Source organism: Mirounga leonina, unplaced genomic scaffold, assembly GCF_011800145.1.
Source record: "Mirounga leonina isolate KUSES-001 unplaced genomic scaffold, KU_Mleo_1.0 Mir_173, whole genome shotgun sequence".
NCBI classification, from domain to species: domain Eukaryota; kingdom Metazoa; phylum Chordata; class Mammalia; order Carnivora; family Phocidae; genus Mirounga; species Mirounga leonina.
Genome location: NW_023270447.1, coordinates 41,150,758 through 41,175,667, shown reverse-complemented (window position 1 = coordinate 41,175,667; position 24,910 = coordinate 41,150,758). Strand labels below are relative to the sequence as shown.

At 39.0% G+C, this 24,910-nt stretch overlaps 1 protein-coding gene across 2 annotated transcripts in view; it reads left to right on the top strand.

Moving 5' to 3' along the window:
- The first annotated feature begins 1,481 nt into the window (after positions 1-1,481).
- Positions 1,482-24,910, top strand: part of LEPR (leptin receptor) — a 93,159-nt gene continuing 69,730 nt past the window's right edge. Inside the window, exons 1-2 of one of the 2 annotated variants that reach the window (XM_035018345.1) lie at positions 1,482-1,595; positions 20,524-20,583. In XM_035018345.1, coding sequence (XP_034874236.1) covers positions 20,544-20,583 — 40 coding nt within the window. In that variant the 5' untranslated portion in view covers positions 1,482-1,595; positions 20,524-20,543. Of the gene's footprint in view, positions 1,596-18,839; positions 20,584-24,910 lie in introns of those variants that run through there. The other variant, XM_035018346.1, reaches the window with a different exon arrangement.

Here is a 24,910-nt window from a genome sequence, read left to right as displayed (position 1 = left end):
GCATTAAGTCTGGTCATTTGTTAAGGTAGCCCTAGGAAACAAATAAGGTAGCTCATACAGATTGTCTAATTAAGGATTCTGTCGTGCTGTTTTATAATAATTTGGGAAAATCAGTATCTTTACTCCAGTTCTTGTCTCTATCCAATGTAGACATTTGTCTGTTTTTTTGAGGTTTGATGAAACCCAAAGGCTAGTGCTTCTAGCCACAGATGCCCCAGAAAGTCCATTCAGTGCACAAATATGAAATTCCTGAATGAGTAGCCTCAACAAGTAGTCTGGAGATCTAAATGCTCTTTGTAAAAGTACCATTGGCTCTGAGAGGATATTCCTATGGGTGAAAAGTTCCATTTACAAAGCTCCACAAGTTGACAAAGTGGCTGAGCCAGGGAGCCAAGACACATTGCTTCCGTCCCTACCCATCTCTGGGCTACTTTCTCTCTTTGCCTCTGATGCATCTTCCTATGAGGGCGTAAGGCAAGTTCATTTCTAGAGACCTTTGAAAATTAACCATCCCCCCAATCTAGAGTATGTCCACTCCCCTTTATTCTTTCTTTTTTCCTGTTGGAGTCCTCCATATCACCCATCATAATTAGTAATTTTATGAACACTTGCTTGTCCTAACTCCAAGTTCAAGGAACATAAGAATTGTACCTAGCATGCTGCCTGATACACAGTAGGTCCTCAATAATCGTTTATTAATAAACAGATTAGTGAGTGAATATTTTGAGTGGAGAGTAAGAAAATGTCTATTAGGGGTTGGAATCTGTTCAAGGACAGATTTTTTTTCTTTTTGTTTGTTTGTTTGTTTGCTACGTCAAACGCCACTGAATTTCAGGACCGAAAGAGAAGTAAGTGGTCATTTAGTCCGACCCCGCACAGATGCCCTCTTCAGCCTTCCTGAGAAACCCCACCAGCATGGTTGGCTGAAACATCCTTGGTGACGGGAAACTCACTACCTCACTACCTCTAGTCTTTGCCAATTTGCTTTCCTTTTCCATTCCTCTCAATTACTGCAATCTTTATGGTAGCATTTTGCGCGCGTGATGGAGCAGAGGCCCGGAAGTCTGGAGTGGGAGGAACAGAGGGAACCCCAGTGCCTAGCTCAGAGTCTGAGAACCACTGGCGGGGTGGGCGCGCTACAGCGGACAGCTGCCTGAAGCAGCGACGCCGCCTTCCTGCGGGGATCGCCTGGGCCCTCGGCCTCCCCGCAAGCCAGGGGTCCGTCCTCCTTCGCCAGCTCTTTGCTTCTCCCGCCAGGCCCGCGGCCGCCCCGGTCACCTGCGCGGCCGTCCTGGGCGCTGGGGGGCTCTGCCGCCGCCCCGGGGCGGTCACCGAGGGCGCGGGGCGCGGGCGGGCGGCCACGGGCTCTTCCCTCCCTTCTCCCCACCCCACGCGCTCCCCCCTCCCCGGCCCCTCCTCCGCACACTCCGCTGCCCTCCGCTCTCCGGGGAGTTGCCCGGCACCTTGGGCGAGGAGTTCGGAGGCGCCCCGCCGCAGAGCCCACGGCCCGCCGAGCGCGAGCGACGCAGGTGTCCGAGCCCGGGTGTCGCGGCCGCCATCTCTGCCTTCCGCGTGGGTTGGACCCGGGCAACGAGGTGGGAGCCCTTCTCCCTCCTCCACCCCCTACGGCCACCTTTCCCGCTCTCGGCAGCTGGAGGAGCGGGGCGCTGGGGCGCGCGCGGCCGGCGCGGAGCCCGCGGGCCACTGGGGGAGACGGGGAGTCCGGGGACGACTCGGCGGCGCCGCCGGAGGGGCCAGCGCTCGGGGGTGGCGGGAGGGCGGCGGGGACTCTTGGCTCCCCGGGCCGGGGATCGGGAGGCTCCCGGGGCGAGGAGGGTCGGGGCGCGCGTCTCACGGCAGCCGGCCGCCCCCGGGCGCGCACCTGCTGCGTGCCCCCGAAACGACGGGCCCCCCAGCCAACTTCTTTTCCAGGTCTCCTTCCTACTTTGGAAACTGAAGGGACTGCGACGTAAACCAGTAAGCCCTGCGGCTCGGGGAAGCATTTGTTTGTTTGGCTGACGGGAGAACAAACTTGTGCTGCAGGAGTGGTTTAAATCCCAGCTTCTTTTTAACCCTCTCCCGTTCTCCCCAAAGAAATGTGAAAAGCAAAATAACGAACCCAAACCCAACCAAAGCACTTATCTAAAGGGGTTCGTAGAGGTGAGAAAAATAGACCTAACCGAGGAGTCAGTGGAAACCCCAGGTACGGTGAAGCCGCCTAAGAGACTAGTTGTTGCCAGCGTTAGTTCTAGGACTTGGGTTTGCTAACAGATGAGGGGGCTCCGTGAAGTCTGTAAGAGTTCCTTCTATTGAGGGCCTGCCTGGAGTGTCCTCTGTTAACATGTACTTCCGTTAAGTATTAAAGTACATTGAAAGAAATGCTCTCTCAGAGCTCTGGATTTGGAGTCAGAATATCTGGATTTTGGCAGGATTAGCCATTTATTATCCGTGACAATTGTGGTTAGCTTAACCTCTCTGGGCCTCATTTTCCTCATTTGTCGAACTAGAGGGTTGGATTCTGGGGGCCTTTTAATAATATTTAAGATGTTTCCCAACTTAAAAACGTATAATTCGGTAACTCTTTAACATGTTGCGAACATTGCTAAGTTCATGATTTCATGAAACTTTAAAAATCTGTTTTGATCTTGCCATTTTGTTTATATGCCTTTATGACTTGTGTCTTTAGGGTTTTCCAACCAGAAATTAAAGAGAAAAACGCTTATAAAAGAGTTCAGAGATGTATAGTTTATATGTGAATATTTAGATCATCTCTTACTCTGCCTTAAGGAATTATGTTCAACTTTCAGCCAATATTTGGCAAAACTGCAGCAAAAACACGTGGCTTTAGCACAGCACTTTCTTTCAGTATTGTATATTTGGAGGAAATAAAAATGGTTTTGGAGGAAAACAGAAATTGTACCTTTCCTATCAATTACTGATCTTGACCAACCTGTGTTACTTTTTAGCATAGTTGTGTGCAGAATATTAAAAAAATGGCTTCAGACCATTTCAAAGCCTCTCTGAAATTAAGCTCAAAAGCAGAGATGCCGATTTTAGTAATGCATTTTAGTTGTCTTGGAATGAAGCCTAGAAAATAGCAGAGGTTAACTTAACAGATAAACCAGAAATTAGGAATTGGCCCACACAAAAAGTTGTACAAGAAGTGTGTGCCCCAAAGGGTCAGTGAACCTTTTACTTAGTTTTGATTAAAAACAAACAACAAACAACTGTTGCCTTGTTGGCAGACAGAGGATGTTAGAATGGCTTTTGTTGTTACTTATAATTTAAAATTATTTGAGACATAGTCATCAGTAGTGAGGATAGGTTTTAGAAGTGTTTCTGACTCTTCTTGGTGGCTTTGATATAAAATAAAACAATGTGTTCCCACCCAGTGTGTGTAGTTTGGGAGAGTAGAGTGGATTTCAAGTACAGTACTCTTTTGTGAACACATTCCCTCATTTCCATGGCCTTTTCCGCTTTGGGCTGGAAGTGTTCTTACTCATTCAGGCATTTGTCTTGCCTCATATTCTCTGGTGAAGTAGGTAATCATCTCCTTTGAAACAGATGCTCAAGGAGTTAAGTAAATTGGTTGGTGAATGCACAGAGAGTAGGAGAACTCAAATACCCTGACTTTTAGGTGCTTATTGGAAAACAGTAGATGAATCTGACTGCTCAGGGTCTATCCCTGATTCATTCATGGTTTGGGAGCATCACCATGGTTGGTTGAAATTCTGCTCCTCTTTTGTAATGAGTTTACCAAGAAAAAACAGTCATGTCTTCACACTTAGATCACTATTATGTAATCAAATGGTTTTTGTTTGTGAAGTGCAATATCTCTGGGGGCCTTGGAAATAAAACTTAAAATATCCAGGGGAAAAAAAAAAAGAATTGTCTTGGCAGATACTGTACTGCATTTTTCATACTGAGAACCAAGCACACATACTAAAAAAACATATCCTGTGGGGGCGCCTGGGTGGCTCAGTCGTTAAGCGTCTGCCTTCGGCTCAGGTCATGATCCCAGGGTCCTGGGATCGAGCCCCGCATTGGGCTCCCTGCTCTGCGGGAGGCCTGCTTCTCCCTCTCCCACTCTCCCTGCTTGTGTTCCCTCTCTCGCTGCGTCTCTCTGTCAAATAAATAAATAAAATCTTTAAAAAAAACAAACAAACATATCCTGTGGAGTTAAAAATGAAGAAAAGGGCTTATAGTCTCCTCTAATTCTTAAGATTTTATGTGATTTACAAATTCCGCTTTTAATTAAAACAGAAAGGCACAAGTGTTCACTTACTGGCCAGACAGTACATGTAACCTTTTGGAGTGTCGATTCAAATTTGGTCTGCTTATAATTTGGAATATTCCTTCTCACATACTTTTTTTTTTTTTTAAGATTTCATTTAGTTATTTGACAGAGAGAGACACAGCGAGAGAGGGAACACAAGCAGGGGGAGTGGGAGAGGGAGAAGCAGGCTTCCCGCCGAGCAGGGAGCCCGATGCGGGGCTCGATCCCAGGACCCTGGGATCATGACCTGAGCCGAAGGCAGACGCCTAACGACTGAGCCACCCAGGGACCTCTTCTCACATACTTTTTATTAAAACTTTTTGTGGTGCAATAATGGTATTATCTTTTGTCTTTTCATGCACACGATCTTATTAATCTTTAATTTTTTTAACCCTTTGACATATATATGACATAAAAAGAGAGAAGAGGTACAAATAATAATAGTACTTGATTATAATAGACAAGTATAAGGTGAATACCCTATTATTCACCACACCAATAAGAGAACATGCCAATATCTAGAAACCTCTTGCTTTTAAGATTTTATTTATTTATTTGAGAGAGAGCGAGAGCGTGAACGGGGTGAGGGAGAGGGGCAGATGGAGAAGCAGGCTCCCTGCTGAGCAGGGAGCCCGACGTGGGGCTCCATCCCAGGACCTTGGGATCAGGACCTGAGCCGAAGGCAGACACTTACCCAACTGAGCCACCCAGGCACCCCCACATTATCTCTTAAACCCATTCCTGTTAATCTTTTGTTTTCAGTACTCTGCCAAAACTACCCCTGTCCTGGTCACCAATGTCATTACCTTTCCTAAATGTGATAGTTGTCAATGTTAATCTTCCTTTACCTATTGATAACATTGTCACGGGTATCACTGTCTGCTCAATGTAATCCTTCCTTATTGACTTCCAGGACACCACGCACGCTTGGTTTCCCTCCTTCTTCACTGGCCACTCCTGTCTCCTTTGCCCATCAGGAGCTTCTCTGAGAGGTTTTACCCTTCAAATGCCTTAAGGTTTAGTCCTTAGGAGCTCTTTTCTCTCTACACTCTGATGATTACATGCAATCTCCTTATTTTTTCTCTTTGATCTTTATAGTTGTATACTGATGACTTGAAAATGATATATATAGCTCAAGACTTGACTTCCCTCCCTGACCTCAGGGACACCTCTATATCAGCTGCCTACTCAACGTTTCCATTTGAATATCCAGTAGACATCGCCAGTTCTACCTACTCCAAACAGAATCTTCGTCTTGCCCAAGTCTACTCTATCTGCAGTCTTCTTCACTTCCAGCCACCGTTTCACTTGCTCTGACCCCAAACCTTGGAGACATCTTAGTTTCTCCCATTCCCTCATACCTGAGATGTAATGTGTCAGGAAATCCTCTTTACTCTCCTTTCAGAATCAATCCAGAATCTAATTACTTCTCATCACCTCATGGCTGCCACTGTGGTCTGAGCTGCCATCATATCCCACATGAATTATTGCAAGGATCTCCTAACTGGTCTCCCTTTCTTTTTTTTTTTTTTAACATTTTAGATTTTTTTTAAAAATATATTTGACAGAGACAGAGACAGCAAGAGCAGGAACACAAGCAGGGGGAGTGGGAGAGGGAGAAGCAGGCTCCCCGCTGAGCCGGGAGCCCGATGTGGGGCTCGATCCCAGGACCCTGGGATCATGACCTGAGCTGAAGGCAGACGCTTAACGACTGAGCCACCCAGGCGCCCCTGGTCTCCCTTTCTTTATCCTTTGCCCTCGATAATCTATTCTCAAAACTGCAATCAGAGCTCTCCTTTTACTGCCTATGTCAAATCGTGTCACCTTTCTGCTTCAAAAGCTCCAATGGCTTTCTAGTTCATATGACTAAGGTTTTAGGATCTCCTGCAAGACCCTACTGGATCTTTCTCCTCTCTCCTTTACCTATCTGATTTCATTGCCTACTGTTCTTCTCTCTGGTCTTGCTACTCCTTGACTATATATCAGAGACCACTTTTGTGTTTCAGTTACCTCTCCCTGGAATACACTTGAAATGTTCAAATACTTCCTTTTCAATTAGGCCTACTCTGATTATCACATTTAAATGACACATCCTTTGTCCTTGCAATACACTTTTTTCCCTTTCCTTTGCTTTTCCCCATATTACTTATCACCTTTCTCATTTATTATGTTTTTCCCTCTATTTCTATTAGAATATAAACTCTGTGAGAATGGATTTTTTTTTTCTATTTTGCTCACTAGTGTATCCCCAGTACCTGAAATAGGGCCTAGCACCTGAGAGATGCTCAGTAATTTTTTTTATTGATTGAAGGTTGTTGCTGACAGTGGTTGTTGTTTATTTTCATTGCTGGATATGTTTCACTATATTCATATATAATAATTTATTGTTTACTGATTCTGATGATGAATAATCAGGTCGTTTCCATTCCTCCCTATCTTCCTCCTTCTCTTCTTCTTTCCTTCCTACCTACTTTTGTCCCCCTCCCTCCCTTTCTCTCTCTCTCTTCCTTCCTTCATTCCTTCCTTCCACCCTTCCCTTCTCTTCCCTTCTTCCCTCCCTTTCCTTTCCTTCCTTTTTTTCTTTCTCTGCCATAAATAAACCAACTATGATTCTTCTTCTACAAGTGTCATGGTGCACAGATGCAGAAGTTTCTTAAGACTATAAAACTATTAGTCAGATTACTAGATCACAGGGCTTGCAGATAATAGCCTTGTTAGATAATGCCACATTTTTTCACTATGGGTCTACCAATTTACATTCCTGCTTTCATTGCTCTACAGTTTTGCCAAAACTTAATATTATCAAAACATTTAATTTTTGTCCATCTGGTGGGTATGTATTGTTACCTCATTATTTTTTGTTTCTTTAATTACTAGTGAGATTGAGCTTGGTATCTTTAAGTTACGCTGTAGTAACAAATGATCTCCAAATCTCATTGACTTAATATATAATAAGCTTTATTTCTCATTCATACAAAGTTTCCTGTGGATTAAAGCAACTTTCCAGGGCAACTGTCCTTAGTAACTCAGAGGTCTAAATTCAGGGAATGTCCATCATTCTGTAGTTGTACAATCTGCAACACAGGCCTTTCCCAGTTGGTATGGTCTGGCAAGAAAAGCATGGATAATCATGAGCTAACTTTAAATACATTTATCTGGAAGTGACATGAATTGTTGCCACTCACATTTTAGGAGCAAAAGAAGTCATGTGGTATGCTTAACTTTAAGGAGGTGAGGAAGGTTAATCCTCTTTGGTGCTAAAAGGAAAATAAATCTGGGAATACTGGTGAGCAGCAATTTATTAGTTACCTATTACTATATAACAAATTACCCCAAAATTTAATGGCTTAAAACAACAAATATTTATTATTTCAAATATCAAGAGTTAATATATTCATAGGTATGTTTGTGTGCCCTGTATTTGTGCTTTTGGTTTCGGTATTTTTGCCCATATCACATTGTTGTAATTACTGAAGATTTAAATTAAACTTTGCTATCTGGTAAGTGTGGTAGCAAATCCTCTCACTTTGTGCAATTTTTTCAGGAGTGCAATAGCATTCCTTGGCCCTTTGCCTTTCCATATACATGTTTTTGAATCAGCGTGTCAAGTTCTATAAAATTTGTTAGGAATTTAATGGAGGTTGTGTTGAGGTTGTTTTGAGTCTATAAACAATTATTTTTTTTAAAGATTTAATTTTTTATTTGACACAGAGAGAGACTGAGAGAGGGAACACCAGCAGGAGGAGTGGGAGAGGGAGAAAGCAGCCTTCCCGCTGAGCAGGGAGCCCGATGCCGGGCTCGATCCCAGAACCCCGGGACCATGACCTGAGCTGAAGGCAGACACTTAACCGACTGAGCCACCCAGGCGACCCAACCCTATAAACAATTAAAAGGAAATTGATATCTTTTAAATATTTGGTCCTAGAATCCATGACTATCTCCCAGTATATTAGGTCTTCTCTGATATAAGAAATGTAAATGTTGTTTCAATATTTTCCCTAGGAGTTCTTGGGTAACTTCTTGTTAGATTTATCACAGGAATTGCATGGTTTTGTTTCGTTTTTTAGTTTTTTTTATTCTTTAATTTTTTTTTTTTTTAAGATTTTATTTATTTATTCATGAGAGACAGAGGCAGAGGGAGAAGCAGGCTCCCCGCGGAGCAGGGAGCCCGATGCGGGACTCGATCCCAGGACCCTGGGATCATGACCTGAACCGAAGGCAGACGCTTAACCGACTGAGCCACCCAGGCATCCCTATTCTTTAATTTTTTTAATTTATTTGACAGAGAGAGAGATAGCGAGAGCAGGAACACAAGCAGGGGGAGTGGGAGAGGGAGAAGCAGGCTTCCCGCCGAGTAGGGATCCCGATGCGAGGCTCAATCCCGAGCCAAAGGCAGCTGCTTAACTGACTGAGCCACCCAGGCACCCCACCATTCAACTTTTTATGGTATACAACTCATGGTTTTTAGTACATTAACAGATTTATGCAAATTTATGCAGCCATCACCACTATCTAATTTGAGAACATTTTTATCACTCCTCAAAGAAACTCTGTACCCATTAGCATTCATTCCCCAAACCTCCTCCTCCTGTGCCTCAAAACCACTGATTTACTTTCTGTGTTTATGGATTTGCCTCTTCTGGATATTTCACATAAATAAAACCCTGGGGCCTGTAGTGACCAAATTCTTCCATTTAGCAGGTTTTTAGGGTTCATCTATGCTATAGCATGGATCTGTACTTCATTCTTTTTGTATAGCCAAATAATATTCCATTATATGGGTATACTACTTTTTGTTTATTCATTCATCAGTTGATGGACATTTGGATAAGCTTCCACTTCTTGGCTATTATGAATAATGCTGCTACTAACATTTGTGTATAAGTTTTTATGTGAAAGTATGTGTTTATCTCTTTTGGGTATATACCTATGAGCAGAATTGCTGAGTCACATGGCAACACTGTGTTTAGCATTTAAAGATCTGCTAAACTGCATCCCAAAGCAGCTTTCATCGTTTTACATTCCCCCCAGCAATGTGACCCTTAACTCTACATTGCCAACAGGCCAAGCTTAAAAAGATGTGGTTAATGGCAGTATAATGTTTTCAAGTAAATTTTAGTAAGTATTTATAAGAAATATTAGACACGGCAATGCTGGATATGTCGTGAAAATTACTGTCAAATTTAAGTGCCACGTACTTGGGAGTTTAAAATCTTTTTCAGAACTGTGAACACTTAATATGTTTAAGGTAGACCATGAGAAACTTTTGTGGATATTGATTCTCACTGAATAAAAGTCCACAATTCACGTAGTCTATAAAATTAGTGGGCTAGGTTCTTCCCCCTTACACAATTTTATGGTACCAAATAAAGTCTCCCCAAAAGTGAATACAGTCCACACTCAGTTAGTGTGGGAGAGTGTTTGCCTGGCCAGTGCGGTCTTTCAGTGATCTGCTCAGCTGGGCGAGAGCTCCAGGTACAGCATGGAGACTTGCTGAGGAGAGCACAGAGCTATGGGGAGCCGCTGCCTGGGGGACAGGTGGATGATCTCGAGGAAGAGAGTCGTGTATTTGAGTCACACGGGAGTACTATGAACTAGCAAAAGAAAATGACCTAACTAGAGAATCTCTTAAGGGGCATTGTGATATTAATTTTAAAAGTCTTTGCCAATTAGTGGGAAAAAATCCAGAAACAGTCTAGACTTACAAATGTGTATACATATGGGTAAAATAGTGAATGAGAAAGAGAAGAAGTTGAGGGCAGAGAGAGAGGATTTACTCCTGGGCCAATAGTTTCTGTAAGGTTTATGGGAACATATACGTGTTTTATCTGTTTGTCCTGGAGAATAGCTAAAGATTTGAAACAAACAGATTCTCAGGAGCTTCTATAATGGTATCATAATGGACTTTAAAAGTGTGAATTCATGTTTAAGAACAGCTGCTACCAAATATTTGTTTTGTGAAGGCATAGGACAACTTAGTTTTTCCAAGAATCAGATTTTCCCATTTTACTTTATCCAGCAGCTGTTATTTGGGTGTCTAAACCTATGAAAATTGAGAAACTATGAACATGAGGTAATCGAACAATTAGATTTCTGTATGTACCAACAAAATTTCTGAACCAAACTGGTGTTTAGGAGCTAAAAGAGAAAATAAATTATAAACAGACATAGATAAACACACACATTCTATCAACCGAGAGAGAAAACATACTGACACATACATAACAAGCACCCAATGATTGCAGTTGCTGTCATGTTATTAAATGTTGTCTCTTCGAATTATGACATACTTACCATATTAGACCTACCCAGAAGGTAGCTGGGTATTTCTCTAGTGACCTGGGTATCTTGCGGCAACACTGCTAGTCACAGGTTTGATTTGAGGGAGAGAAGGTTTTTGCACAGAATGAACAGGATGTAAAAAATGTTCTTTCTATAAAAAGCAGTCATCTGGGCAAGTGGCTTCTTGGTCTTTTGATTCCCAATTTGCAAATCAGTTCACACACAGGAGTTCTTATTGTCTTTTACTGATATTCTTTGGCCCATCTTTGTTTTTACTGATCATAGGTTCTGTGGGAATCTATGCTTCCTATGCCTTCCCATTCTTTAAGGGGGCAGTTAACTCATTACTCTTCTATGATATCTGTTATGATTTCCCCAAACTAGAAGTAATCTCTCTGATTTCTCCTAATTATCCTCTTTCTAGATAGTTGTAGTTCTGTAAATCTAGACGTCATGGATTTTTAAGTATATTATACTACCATTTTTGTACCTCCAAGAAAGAAAAGGCTCTGCCTATTTAACTATTTTACAATGCTTTCTCATCCTTTAGAATTTTTGTCATATATCTACTGGAAGAGCTCTTTTAGAATTAGTTAAATAAAGATTTTTGTTTAAATCTTATTGCTCTCGTAAGGAAAGTGTAAATCAAAGAAATTGGTTAAGGAATTCTTTTTCATATTCAGAATCAGTTTGTTTTTTTTTTTAATTGCTTTTCAACTCAGTGCTGTTGATGTCAATATTTTTCCAAACACTAGCATATTCTGGGTTCTCAAGAATACTTGTGATATAGCACTTCATAAAAGAATGCTTCACTGTTGTTTCTTAGATTTTCTACCAGTGTGGTCCATTTTGCAAATGTTATGCTGGCTCTTTATATGGTCTTCCCATAAAATGTCAACATAAGGTTTTCAGACAACACTCACGACTCCTATTCCTTCCTCAAATGGTCTTTAAATAGTTTGTTGCCCGAAATATTGATTGGTTAAAATTGTCCAGTCTGTCATGAGGAAAGCGCCCCAGTTTGTCTGTATGCAATCAATGACAACTCGATCACTGCTGCTACTAGGCTATTGGTAATTGTGAGATAACATCGATTTTAACAAAGATCTTGATGTCAGAGGTGTTAACATATTGTGAACCTTAAAATAGAAGAAATACAACACTACTCTCTTCTTTTGTATTCCTTGGAGTTCAACTAAAATTTCACTTCTGTGAACCTTTCGTTGGCCCCTAGGACTTTGTTAGTAGCTATTTTCTCTGAAATCTCATAGCCCTCTATTTAGTTAAAAGGACTCAATAATAATTTTACATGAAAATAATCCACACACATGGTTACAGAAACCTACTGCAATCAAAAAATTCTCATCCCCTGCCCCACTACCCTCACTGTGCCCATGATGACCTTGGGAACAACTAACTTGAACCATTTCTGGTTTTGGTTCTTAGGCCTGTGGCTTCCTCTGAAGGGCTGAATAATATGCTTATACTGACTTCTTTTCATTTATCAACCATAAACAGATACTGTAGTAGAAGAGAATTTAGCTTACTAGTTTTGCCTTCTTTCTTTCTCTGTTCCTGCATATAATTATATTAATTTTCTGAGCTTTTTAATTGGTTACATTTATAATTCCTTCCACTGTTTCTGTTCCATTCACTACAGACAGTTCCTCTTGCCTTCCTACAGCATCAGGTTGCGATATTTCACTCTTGGCCTTCCCACTATGTCTCCTTATATAATCATACCGCCCAAGTTTTGAGAGCTATATAGTGAGAATATTATTAATATTTCATGTTTAGTATTGTAATGAATTGAATCTTTCACTTTTGTCTAAATGGTTGAACAAAAAAGTTGAAAAATCTATAAATAGCGTTAATGTTATTATGACTGTAAATATCATTCACTGCAGAATCAAGAAGTGTCCCGGGATTACATTTCATTTAATATGACTCCTTAGCCACCCAAAGGAGAATCTTCCCAGAATCAAGGTTAAGGGGATTCTTCCTTCTTTCAAATGGATTCTTTAATTCCAGCACTTGGTCAAAATTGTGCCATGTATGGGGCACCTGGCTGCCTCAGTCCATAGAGAATGTGGGACCTTTGATCTTGGAGTCGTGACTTCAAGCCCCACGTTGGGTATAGAGTTTACTTAAAAAAAAAGCATGCCAGGGCGCCTGGGTGGCTCAGTTGGTTAAGCGACTGCCTTCGGCTCAGGTCATGATCCTGGAGTCCCGCATCGAGTCCCGCATCCGGCTCCCTGCTCGGCAGGGAGTCTGCTTCTCCCTCTGACCCTCCTCCCTCTCATGCTCTCTGTCTCTCATTCTCTCTCTCTCAAATAAATAAAAATAAAATCTTAAAAAAAAAAAAGCATGCCATATTTTATTTTGATTCATATTTAGATCAGGACTTTCTGTAAAGCTTTTTCTAATGATTTTTTCTTGTTGGGAGAAGGTAGGTGGGCCTTCTTCATTATACCTTTAATTTTTAGGTTTTTATTCATTCTCTTTATTTTTTTGGAATCCATTTAATTCTTCTTTTTGACGACCATGAACTCATGTTCTTATTTGGCCCAGTGGCCTCAATTTTGAAATATGACTTCCTTTTTTCCCTTGTGCTATTCTGTGGGTTCTGTTTTTGTTTTTGTCAAATTTTTGCAGCTTCAGAATCATATTACGCATTGAGTTACCTCCATTCCTGCCTTCCTTCTGGCCATTTCCTTTCAGGGGTCATCTGCTGTCTGGACTGGTCATTCTCAAGTCTTTGGAGCATTCAACTGGGTTGTAGTCATGCTTTCCTGAATCCTGAATCCCTGAATCCTTCTTTCTTGGTTTACTCCTCATTTTGCTGGAATACCTTGTAAAATTCCTTCTGAGAAAGAGACTCATAGGATATAAATTTAGTCATCGTGTTATTGAAAATATATTTGCTTTGCTCTGATACTTGCTAGACTCAGATTTTCCCATTTTACTTTATCCAGCAGCTGTTATTTGGGTGTCTAAACCTATGAAAATTGAGAGAATTTTCTACTGTAGTAGAATTTTCTACTGTAGTAATTTTCCATCAGGCGTCACTGGGTTATCTTCCAGTGTTTTGGTATAAAACATTTGTTTTATAGTATTCATTGTTTCACTGTATTCATTGTTTCGGTATAAAACATTTGCTTCCATTCTGTTTCTCATTCTTTTAGAGATGTTTTTCTTCTCTGGAAACCTTTCCTGTCTTCTCTTCTTTGCTCTTTTGTAATTTCTTAGTGATATGTTTAGCAATGGATATTTTTTCCATTCTTACTCCTTGTACTTGGTACACTTTTTCTTCAGTTTGGAAACTTGTGTCTCTTACCAGCTCTGGAAAAGTTTTTCATATTATTTCATTGATCATTTTCTCTTTATTCTCTTTTTCTGGAAATACTACTGGTTGGATATGGATCATTTGACCTTTTTTTTTTTTTAAGCATTTTTTTCCTCTTTTTTCCTTTTGGGGAGGAATTAATTATGCACATGTGTTTGCTAACATTTCTACTGAAAAATGTTTTTGCAACTATGCATGTGATTTTCCAAAGCTCTTTCTTCTGAGGATGATTCCTTTATCAGAGCAATCTTTGAATTTATGGATGCAAAGTCTTCTGAAAATGTCCTTAAAGATACTCATGAACATTTGTTAAAGCTATTTTTTCTACCCTGATTTATCTATATCCTCTGTGGTAGGTTTTCTTTCCTTTTTTTTACAAAATTTTTTCATTGTGCCGAAGTATTCATGTCTTAGTTCATGTCTCCATTCAGCATGGCTGTTAAGGGGAAAAACAGGAAAAATGTGAATTCTGTGCGTATGGGCAGTGTTTGTCAACTGATAGGCTTTATTCTAGGCACTTGAGTGGGGAGCTGCCTTTTATGCAGAAGGTCTGTCCCCCTAAATATCAGAACATGTAAGTTCTTTACCATGTTCGTGTCAAGTCTATACTGAAAGCCCAAGTTCTCCTCAAATAACTTGTGCTTTTTAACTCCTTTAATATATAGGAGTATATGGAACAATTTTTTATTTTCTTTGGCTATTTGACAACTTTGGATATTTTGTCTCTGTTTGGGGATTTCCCTACCTTATAAATCCCTATTTTCCCAAGTTTCCTGGCTGCCTATATGTAGACTGTGAACTAGGCTGAATCAGTGAGAGGCATTCATGCCAAATCTTAGATCAGAAATGTGGGATATGGAAGAACAGATGAGCTCAGAGGAACTCAGAGGTAGTAGGCATTGAGGCTTCAGTCATAACATGCAATGTCTTAGCATGGTAGCAGGGTTATCTTTTCTAGAGCAATTTTCATGGGATTTTGGGTGAGGTTCTTGGCTATGTGCTTTATTAGTCAGTTCTCTGACTGTCACTGAGGTTCTGTGAGGTACCCAATAATTTTACTAATTTTTTTTTCTATTAAACTAGCCAGAGTTGTTTCTCTTGTTTGTAAATCACTCCTCTGACAGTTACAGGGAGTTAGATTTGGCTGCTGTGAATTGTTCATGAGGGGATAAAGAAAGTCAGATAATTCATATGCAGACCAAAACCGTCTCTTTTGGCCCCACATCACCCTACCCTTTACCATTCAGAACATTTCCAGGGTTTTGCTAAATAAATTTGTTCCTTCGTTGATGACAGCCCCTTCCCCAAATATCCTACGTAGTCACTTCCTTCATTCTACTTCATTAATCTTTGCTTCATTTTCCAGAAATTTGTTTAAATCTCTCTTTTGCTGCTGGTCCCCTCTCATTCTCTGTTCTACTGGTTGATAATGATTTACTTCACTGTAATACTAAAGACATCTCAGGAGTAAGAGAAGATCAGTTTATTTCTTCAGTTTGTCATCTTGAATGTGAAGTCCCATGCTACTTTACGCATATTGGTATTATAGAACTTTGATATATAAAAAAGTCATAAAACAATGTTACTTGTTAAAATAAATGATGATTTCTTATTAATTTTTATATTTCTAGTCCCTTGTGTGGTAACTTATATTGTACCAAATAGTTAGCTAATAATTAAATGAGTTAATTTATGTACAGATTTTTAAATTACTTTGTAGGTAAGATGCCTATTCTTACTCAACTTTGTTGACTTTCTGGTACCTAAGTCTCTGAATTCTAGCTTATCCCTCTGTATTTTCAAGGAAGTAATGTGCAACAAGATCACATAATTAGAGTCATATCAGAAATTAAAACACTTGAAATTAAGTTTTCAAAGTGACAAATGCTTATGCCAAGATGATGGAAGGTTTTTTGTTTTTGTTTTTAATTTTAAAGTAAGTCTTTAACAGCTACTTGATGGGAAGGAATAGCATGACCAATTTCTGTCTTAAGTGAAGAATGACAAGGTTAGTAGAGATAGACCAGGCTATATTTATTTTGACACTTGAAGAAATAGGGTTTTTCATTTATATTTATATAAAATACTTAAATAGTGTTGTTTCAGTGAAAAATGGGCACCTCTCTAGCGGAAAGTAAAAGCAAGAATTAGTGGCAGATGGCGCTCATTGAGTTTACTCATCAAGGCAACAGAATTGTCAGAATTGCTTTTCTAACTCATAAACTTTTCTACAAACCTAGAGACTTTGTGAGATCATTGGAGCAAGTTGTAAATAATTTCCTTTCTTCCACTCAAACACTAATTGAGACTATTCTGCTTTATATTTAAGTAGAATTTGATACATAAAGATACACAAAGAATTTTCTATGATAGAAGTTAAGTCTGATTTTCTTCTGAAAACCCATAATATGATAATTCAGGAGAATATAGATTTTGATTTTTCCTTTTGTTTGAAGTTTATAATAATAACTCAAGAATCAGTGATGTGTTTAATATGCTTACTCTGGTGTATTATGAAAATTGAATTACGGACTGCACATCTAGGTGTTATGGATGGCTCATTTAGATCAGTCTATGAATGAATCTTCGTATATTTTATGAAGATTTCAAATAAAACACACTATTCATCTTAACTGTCAACATAGAATGACTATATTCCAGGGGGAACGTTAGGCAATATAATCTCAAACTCCTCATAGCTTGATGTTTATCAGTGGCTCAATTTATAGGAGCTATACTTACGGAGGATTGCCTGAGGAATGTGGACTCCATTTATTTATCTACATCAGGAACTCTTAATCTGGGAGCTTTGGATAAATTTCAGAGAGTGTGTTAACCCCCTGAAATTATAGCCCTAGTTTTGGGTGTATGTGTCTCCTCCTGGCAATTGGTACCTTGCTCTTACCAAATTCTCAACAATATCCATATTTATTTATTGTTTTAAAAGGTTTTATTTATTTGTGTGAGAGGGAGAGTGAGGGAAGGGAGGGGCAGGGGGAGAGGGAGAAAGAATCCCAAGCAGACTCTGCTATGCAGCTCTACGTGGGGCTTGATCTCACAACCCTGATACCATGATCTGAGCCGAAATCAAGAGTCTGACACTTAGCCGAATGAGCCACTCAGGCACCCCAACAAGATCCATATTTAAAAATGGTTAAGGGGGCGCCTGGCAACAATCAGTTTGTTCTCTGTATTTATGTCTGATTCTGCTTTCTGTTTGTTTATTCATTTGTTTTGGTTTTTTTTAGGTTCCACATATGAGTGAAATCACATGGTATTTGTCTTTCTCAGTCTGACTTATTACACTTAGCATCTATGTTGTCCATCCATGTTTCACAAATGGCAAGATCTCTTCCTTTTTAATGGCTGCATAATATTCCTGTGTGTGTGTGTGTGTGTGTGTGTGTGGTGTGTGACATCTTTGTTATCCATAGAATGCATCTTTTGAAGATTGTTATTTTCTTAGTATGATGCCGCCAGACTATTTTGAAGAATATTTCAAGAGTCATATCATGCCATTCATTCATTCACTCATTCATTCAGCATTCATACAGAAAGCACCTAGTAGGTGACAGGCAGGCTTCTGAGTGTGAAGGATATAATGATGAAAAGGAAATAGTAAAAAGAATCTCTTGGTCTAGTGGAGTTTACATTCTAGTGGGGAGAGTTAGACAATAAGCAAGAAAAACAAGAAGTCATATTCACATTAGGTAGTATGATAAGTGTGATAAGGAGAAAATTCAGCAGTAACAGCAGATATGCGTGTTGGGGTGGGGAAGGTGTTGAAATTTTAGATGGGCTAGTCAGGAAAGATTTTATTTATTTGTGTGAGAGGGAGAGTGATGGGCTAGTCAGGAAAGGTTCCGAGAAGGTGACTTGAACAAAGGAAGAGCAGTAGTTGATGAGGTCAGAGGGGCACTCGAGATCCAGGACATTGTAGCTCTGTGCAGGACTCAGACTTGTACTCAGAGTGAAAAGGAGAGTACTATAGTGTTTGGGGCAAGCCAGACATGATCTAGACCACTCTAGATGCTGCACTGAGAATAGACTGAACTGGAGAGGAAGGGTAGCAGCAGGGAGACCAGTTAGGAGGTACTTCTGACTGTCCAGGGAAGAGATAATGGTGGCTTAGAATAGGGTACTAGCAGTGGAGGGGATGAGGAACTGTTGAATTGTGTGACGTTTCCATGAAAGTCTGGTACTGTTAGGATGTTCATGAGGATGTTACCTGTTTTGAATTTACTCAGGCAAAAATTTCTTTCTGTTCTTAGTGTTAGGATTATTTGAACATTTCCCCTAAGCTGTTGGTTTCGTTTTCAAAGTACTCTGAAGGGGCGCCTGGCTGGCTCAGTCGGTAGAGCATGCAACTCTTGATCTCGGGGTTGTGGGTTCAAGCCCCATGTTGGGTGTAGAGATTACTTAAAAGTACTCTGAATTTATGGTTGAACAATTTGATCATAAGAAAGCATAAAGGAAATTAATAGTTCATCTTTAAAAAGTGAATTTAACTGAATGGTATTTTGTATATTACACTTATTTTGGTCTTCTTACCATTAGTTTTCCCTTTGCTTGTTTTTTTTCCTCACAGTTTAAAGATTTCTGCCCTTTTTTGGGGGGGGGTATTATTTGTGTTTTTGTAAACCTCTTTATGTTCCTTTCTGGTACAATGTAGGGTCATATAAATATTTGCCTCATTGAGTCTATATCAGGGACCATATTTCACACTCTCTTCAAGGTTGCATCTATGCCCTTTTCACTTTTGTGATTGTTTCTCTGTTATGTAAGAGTGAAACCTGACTGCAAGAATTCAAACCATAAGAATAGTTTGTGTTTTGCATGGAACATTAAATAAAAGAACGCTTGTCTTATATAAGCAAAAACAACTGATCTATTCGGTCATTTGACTCAGCAGATCAGTTGAGTTAAAAATGAGTCAAATCAATTGTTGGACTGAATTATTTGCCACTAGTTGGTTCATTCAAAACACTTAGTCTGATATGTTGTATCTATGACACATCCTGACTATGAAACTTGCACTTGGGTTTATTTTAGGAGATATTTTTTGAAAGTTTTTATTTAAATTCCAGTTAGTTAACATACAGTGTAATATTAGTTTCAGGTATAGAATTTAGTGATTTAACACCTCCATACAACAGCCGGTGCTCAACACAAGTGCAATCTTAATCCCCATCACTTATTTCACCCATTCCCCGCCCCCCCCCCAGCAACCTCCCCTTAGGAGAGAATTTTGCATCAGAAACAGGTATCAAAAAATTCATATGACTCGATAATGAGGAGTCCAAAGGCTGAACAGACGTTTAGAAATCCTAAAGACACATTGTGATATCAGTGTATAAAGAACCAAACTTCTGACGAAAAACCGAGAGACTGAAAAACAAATTTATCAGACTGTAAAATGTTTATGCTCATCCCTTTTCTTCCCGGGAGTTATTAAGTCGGGAACTAAACAAACATGTTTTCCTGTTTACTCATCACATGGTACCAATTCTCAGATGTGACTTATGAGACATGTTTCTCACTTCGTATTTTATAATATTCTTTGTGGTAAAGCTGTGACTTCTATTTTAAAATAAAATCTCTCAGAATCATGAGAAGCTCTGAAAGGGATTGTACAGCTCATCCATCAGGGGGATTTGTAAACGAGGAACCTGAGGTCTAGAGTGTTGAAGTCCCAAGTCCTACAGCTGATTAGTTGAAGATACTAGATTGGCACTCAAGACTCCTGACACCTAATTCAGAACTTTTAACCTCAGATTAACGTTGTGTAGTGAACTGAATCCCCAATTTGAGATAACAAAAAACACTGGAACAACAAAAGCCTTTAGGCTTTCATTACAAATCGAAGCCCAATATATTAAAATTACGCTGCCATTCTAATTCATGATGTCCTAGTATGAGCAATCTTATTCAAGATGTATTTCAAATTGAGTAGACTTCATGGGAAAGCTTGTCTCTTGAAGTCACCCTATCATTTGGATATATTAAGCCATCAACCTTTCCTTAGATTACTGTGATAACTCTCCAGTGTGAGTATTACTGCATCTGCAAATAAACACTAGGCGTTTCAAAAAGCATACAGGGAAATTTCCTCCTCTTTATTGGAAATAAATATACAGTCAATACCTATGCTGTAACTGTTTGGCTTTGTAGTATCACAGTAAATGTAATGGCTTTAGAAAATAAGAGAAATTTAGGAACTGAGTATAAAAAAATTAATGTTAGATTGTGTACATATTGAATCAAACTTACGAACACTTTTGTTTAGTAAAAAATTTGGTCTTATCCTGTGATGCCTGTCCTGGTTTGTCATGGCATAAAGGAACATTAAAGATTTTTTGAATATGCCATATATGAATATGTGGCTTATATTTTAACTGTGTAAGATAGTATGTGCACGGGAATGAATCTATAATGTCTAGCTATACTTTAATGTGAGACGCTTCTCTGATATTGATGCAGAGTATTATAGAGTATTAAAATTTAAAGACTTATTCATAATCCTTTTCCTTTTATATTTTCCCAGACAGCTTGTATCGATAGATGTCAGGTGTTTTGGGTGTTTTGTGTGTGTATTTGTTTTAGATGTACTGTTTTTCAGGTCTACTTCTCTGAAGTAAGATGACTTGTCAAAATTTCTGTGTGGCTTTGTTACATTGGGGTAAGTAATTAGCTTTTTAAATGTCCGTATATAAGAGATTTTGCCCTTTTATTGGCTAGCAGAATTTCCTGTCTGCAGTTAGAAATTCTCATGCTCATGATTAAAAATACAAACCAAACAAAAGTGTAAGTGTGAAAATGAAAACCCTTCTCAATCTCCTGGACCAACCTGATGTGTAGCTTTCCAGAACTATAACACACACAAACATACACAATTCGTGTCTATGGTTGCAAAAATGGAATTGGTCTATGTCTATTGTTCTGTGTTTTTCTGCTTAATAGCTTTTCAATTTATCATGACAACTTTTTTTTTTTTTTACTGAGTACTTACTGATATGCTTATTCATTTAATGGTTGCATAACAAAGAACTTATGACTATACCTTAAATTATTAATTTACTTGACCAATTCCCCATTGATAGACATTTCTTTATCTGTAACAAATAATGCTGCATTGAAATCCATACATATATCTTTGTATATTTGGAAGAATATTCCTGTTGATTAATTATTAGAGAGGACTTTCTATGTTAAATAGTATGCACATTTAAAAATTTGATAGGTACTGTGAAATCTTCTCCACAAAATTTCGTACCATTTGCAGTACCAACACAAAGTACATGAATGTATCCCTTGCATTTCTGTCAAAGATGTATATGATCATTCTTCCACGTTTTTGCCCTGTCAGATAAGGAAAACATGACATCTCATTTCAGTTTTATTTACTTGATTATTTGTGAGGTTGAGCACTGTTTATTGACAACTTATATTTCTTTTTTTTAAAAATTTTTGTTATGTTAATCACCATATATTACATCATTAGTTTTTGATGTGTAGTGTTCCATGATTCATTGTTTGCGTATAACACCCAGTGCTCCATGCAGAACGTTCCCTCTTTAATACCCATCACCAGACTAACCCATCCTCCCACCCCCCTTCCCTCTAGAACCCTCAGTTTGTTTTTCAGAGTCCATTGTCTCTCATGGTTCATCTGACAATTTATATTTCTTACGCAATTTTCTAAATCATGTACTTTGACCATTTTGTTGCTGGATTTTATCTTCATGAGTTTTCAAAATTTCTAAAATGTCACTGATATTTAGTACTGTATTAGTCAGGGTTCTCCAGAGAAACAGAACCAAGAGAATTTATAGAGAGAGAGAAAGAGATTTATTATAAAGTCTTGGTTCACAAGATGGTGGAGGTTGGGAAGTCCCATGACTGCAGTTGGTAGGCTGGAGAGCCAGGAGAGCCGATGGGATAAGTTCCAGTCTGGATACTGCAGGCTTAAGACCCAAGAAGAGCTGATGTTTCAGTTTGAGTCCAAAGGAAGGAAAAGACTGATGTCAGTCAGGCAGCTGGAATTCCCTCTAACTTAGCCTTTTTGTTCTATTCAGGTCTCCAATTGATCGATAAGGCCCGTCCACATTAGGGAGGGCAATCTGCTTTTCTCATTTTACTGATTCAAATGTTAAGTTCATCCAGAGCATCCTCACAGACACACCCAAACTACTGTTTGACCAAATGACTGAGCACCCCATGGACCTGGACAAGTGACACATAACCTTAATCATCACAAACCCTTAACAATTTATTATGTTTTGCAAATTTTTTCTTCCTGCCCATTGTTTGCTACTTAACTTTGTTTTCTTTTACAGTACAGAAAGTTTATTTATGTACACTAACACCATTATACATTTGTAGAAGGAAGATATGGTGATGCTTGAATGTTTTAATTTTAATTTAGTAAATGTAGCATTATTAAATTATAAATGTATATATATCAGATGATAGTTAAAACTAACTCTCTGTATCAAGGAGCAGTTTACTTGGTGGTAGTATGTAAAATATATCGCTATGACACAAAATAATGGATTTATTCTCAAATGGAAGGGAGATGCCATTTTAAAAGCTATTCCACATTATAACTCCAGTAGACAATGACAAGTGTAATGTTATAAGGGGATATTATCAAGGGATGATGTTTACATTGAAAATTTCCATCTTGAATACCACCAGAAGAAGAATTAAATGTATGCTAGTCTTCCTCCTACCCATTGCAGGAATATCCTTAAGAGAAAGCTTACAGATGATTTTTTAATGTCGTGATTTTAACTACTGTGAACCATAGCATGCTTCTGTTTGAAATTAGTCACCCATTGCCAATGACTTTTTTAAAAAGATTTTATGTATTTATTTGAGATAGAGAAAGAGCATGAGTGGGGGAGGGGGAGGGTCAGAGGGAGAGGGAGAAGCAGACTCCCCACTGAGCAGAGAGCCCAAGGCCTGGCTCCATCCCAGAACCTGGATTATGACTTGAGTGGAAGGCAGACACTTAAGCAACTGAGCCACCTAGGTACCCCACCAATGATTATTGAGCATACTATTCTCACTTGTTTCTTACTGACTTGTAGAGATATTTTGATTAAAAAAAAAAACAACCCTCAAATCATCTAATTTAGGCTCTGTTCCAAGTATTTTAAAATTAAAGTTAAGCTAAGGGTGCCTGGGTGGCTCAGTCAGTTAAGCATCTGCCTTCAGCTCAGGTCATGATCCCAGGGTCCTGGGATTGAGCCCTGCATCAGACTCCTTGCTGAGCAAGGAGCCTGCTTCTCCTTCTCCCTCTGCCTGCATCTCCCCCAGCTTGTGCTCTCTCTCTCTGTCAAGTAAATAAATAAAATATTTTTTTAAGAATTTTTTTTTAAAGATTTTATTTATTTATTCATAAGAGACAGAGAGAGAGAGGCAGTGGGAGAAGCAGGCTCCCCGCTGAGCAGGGAGCCCGATGTGGGACTCGATCCCAGGACCCTGGGATCATGACCCGAGCCGAAGGCAGACGTCTAACCATCTGAGCCACCCAGGCGCCCATAAATAAAATCTTAAAAAAAAACTAAAGTCAGGCTATTTTTAACAAAACCCATTTTATCTGGCAACCATATTGAGAGATTATCCAGCTGTCCACCTGTGTGTTCTAAGCATCTCCTTGGCTAATCCAATCTGAAGGTGCTCTTAAGAGTTTCTCTACAAGTCTTCCTTGTGCATACTGTTCGTTCTCCTTGTAGCCATCTATATATTTACAGAAGATACCCAGCATAACTCCACTGTTAACAGATTTCAAAAAAACGATGCCACAAGGGACTATCAAAAAGTAACAACATACTCATTCTCTCTTATATTTTCTAATTTTTATTAGGCTCCGCTCAATGTGTTTCACATTGGCTTTCTGAAAGGTTTGTTGTTTGATGAAGTTTTGTGAATCACAAGAGTTCTTGGGATGTTGTTACCATGATAACATATGCCTTCAGATAAAATTCTGGACTCCTGGCTGTTTAGGGTTCATCTGGAGGGAAAGAAATATTATTTGCAAAAGAAGCATGCAAAATAGAACCATCTTTTAATTAAACTGATTCAATAGTTGCTATGTCTAGGACATTCATTATTACATTTTACATTTCAAATACTTCTTTGAGGATTTTAGGCTCATTTCAGTTCAGCCAACTAAATATTCTATGTGCAGCTAGAAAATGTGCTTTTAATTAACACCAACAAATATTCATAGTTTTGTAAAATCAAAGAAATAACCTATTTTTATTGACATGTGCTAATTTCAGAAACATATGTTAGAAAGATGAAGTCCAAAGGAACACAATTGTAATGAGGAGTCACTTTTGGTGATATTATGATACCTAATTGTTATCAGTGTGGGCAAAGTATTAGTCATGTTAGTCATGTTTGCTTTAATTTTTGCATCTGATATATTTTTATGTTAGTTTATTTTTATGGAGAAGTTTAGAAATCAAACTTTAATAGTCATTACCTATATATTGTTTAGATATTTTCATATATATTACCTTTATGATTTAAAACATTTTTTGTGAATTGATTTTTTAAAAATTGCTATTTTCTTACATTTTTACATTTACCCTAATTCTTCAGAATTCTCATTCCATGAAAGTCCATGCAAAATTCTCCAAATTCTCATTCTGCTTTGGTTTGTATGTGAGGCAACATGGCTGTTGAATTATATGAGTAGCTTGTAAAAGAAAGAATTATTGGGGCGCCTGGGTGGCTCAGTCATTAAGCATCTGCCTTTGGCTCAGGTCATGATCCCAGGGTCCTGGGATCGAGCCCCACATCGGGCTCCCTGCTCAGAGGGGAAAAGCCTGCTTCTCCCTCTCCTCCTCCTGCTTGTGTTCCCTCTCTCACTGTGTCTCTCTCTGTCAAATAAATAAATAAAATCTTTAAAAAAAAAAGAAAGAATTATTGAGAATTAATTATTATTTTATTTTCAAACAATTACTTATTAAAAAAACAAGTACCACTTTTGA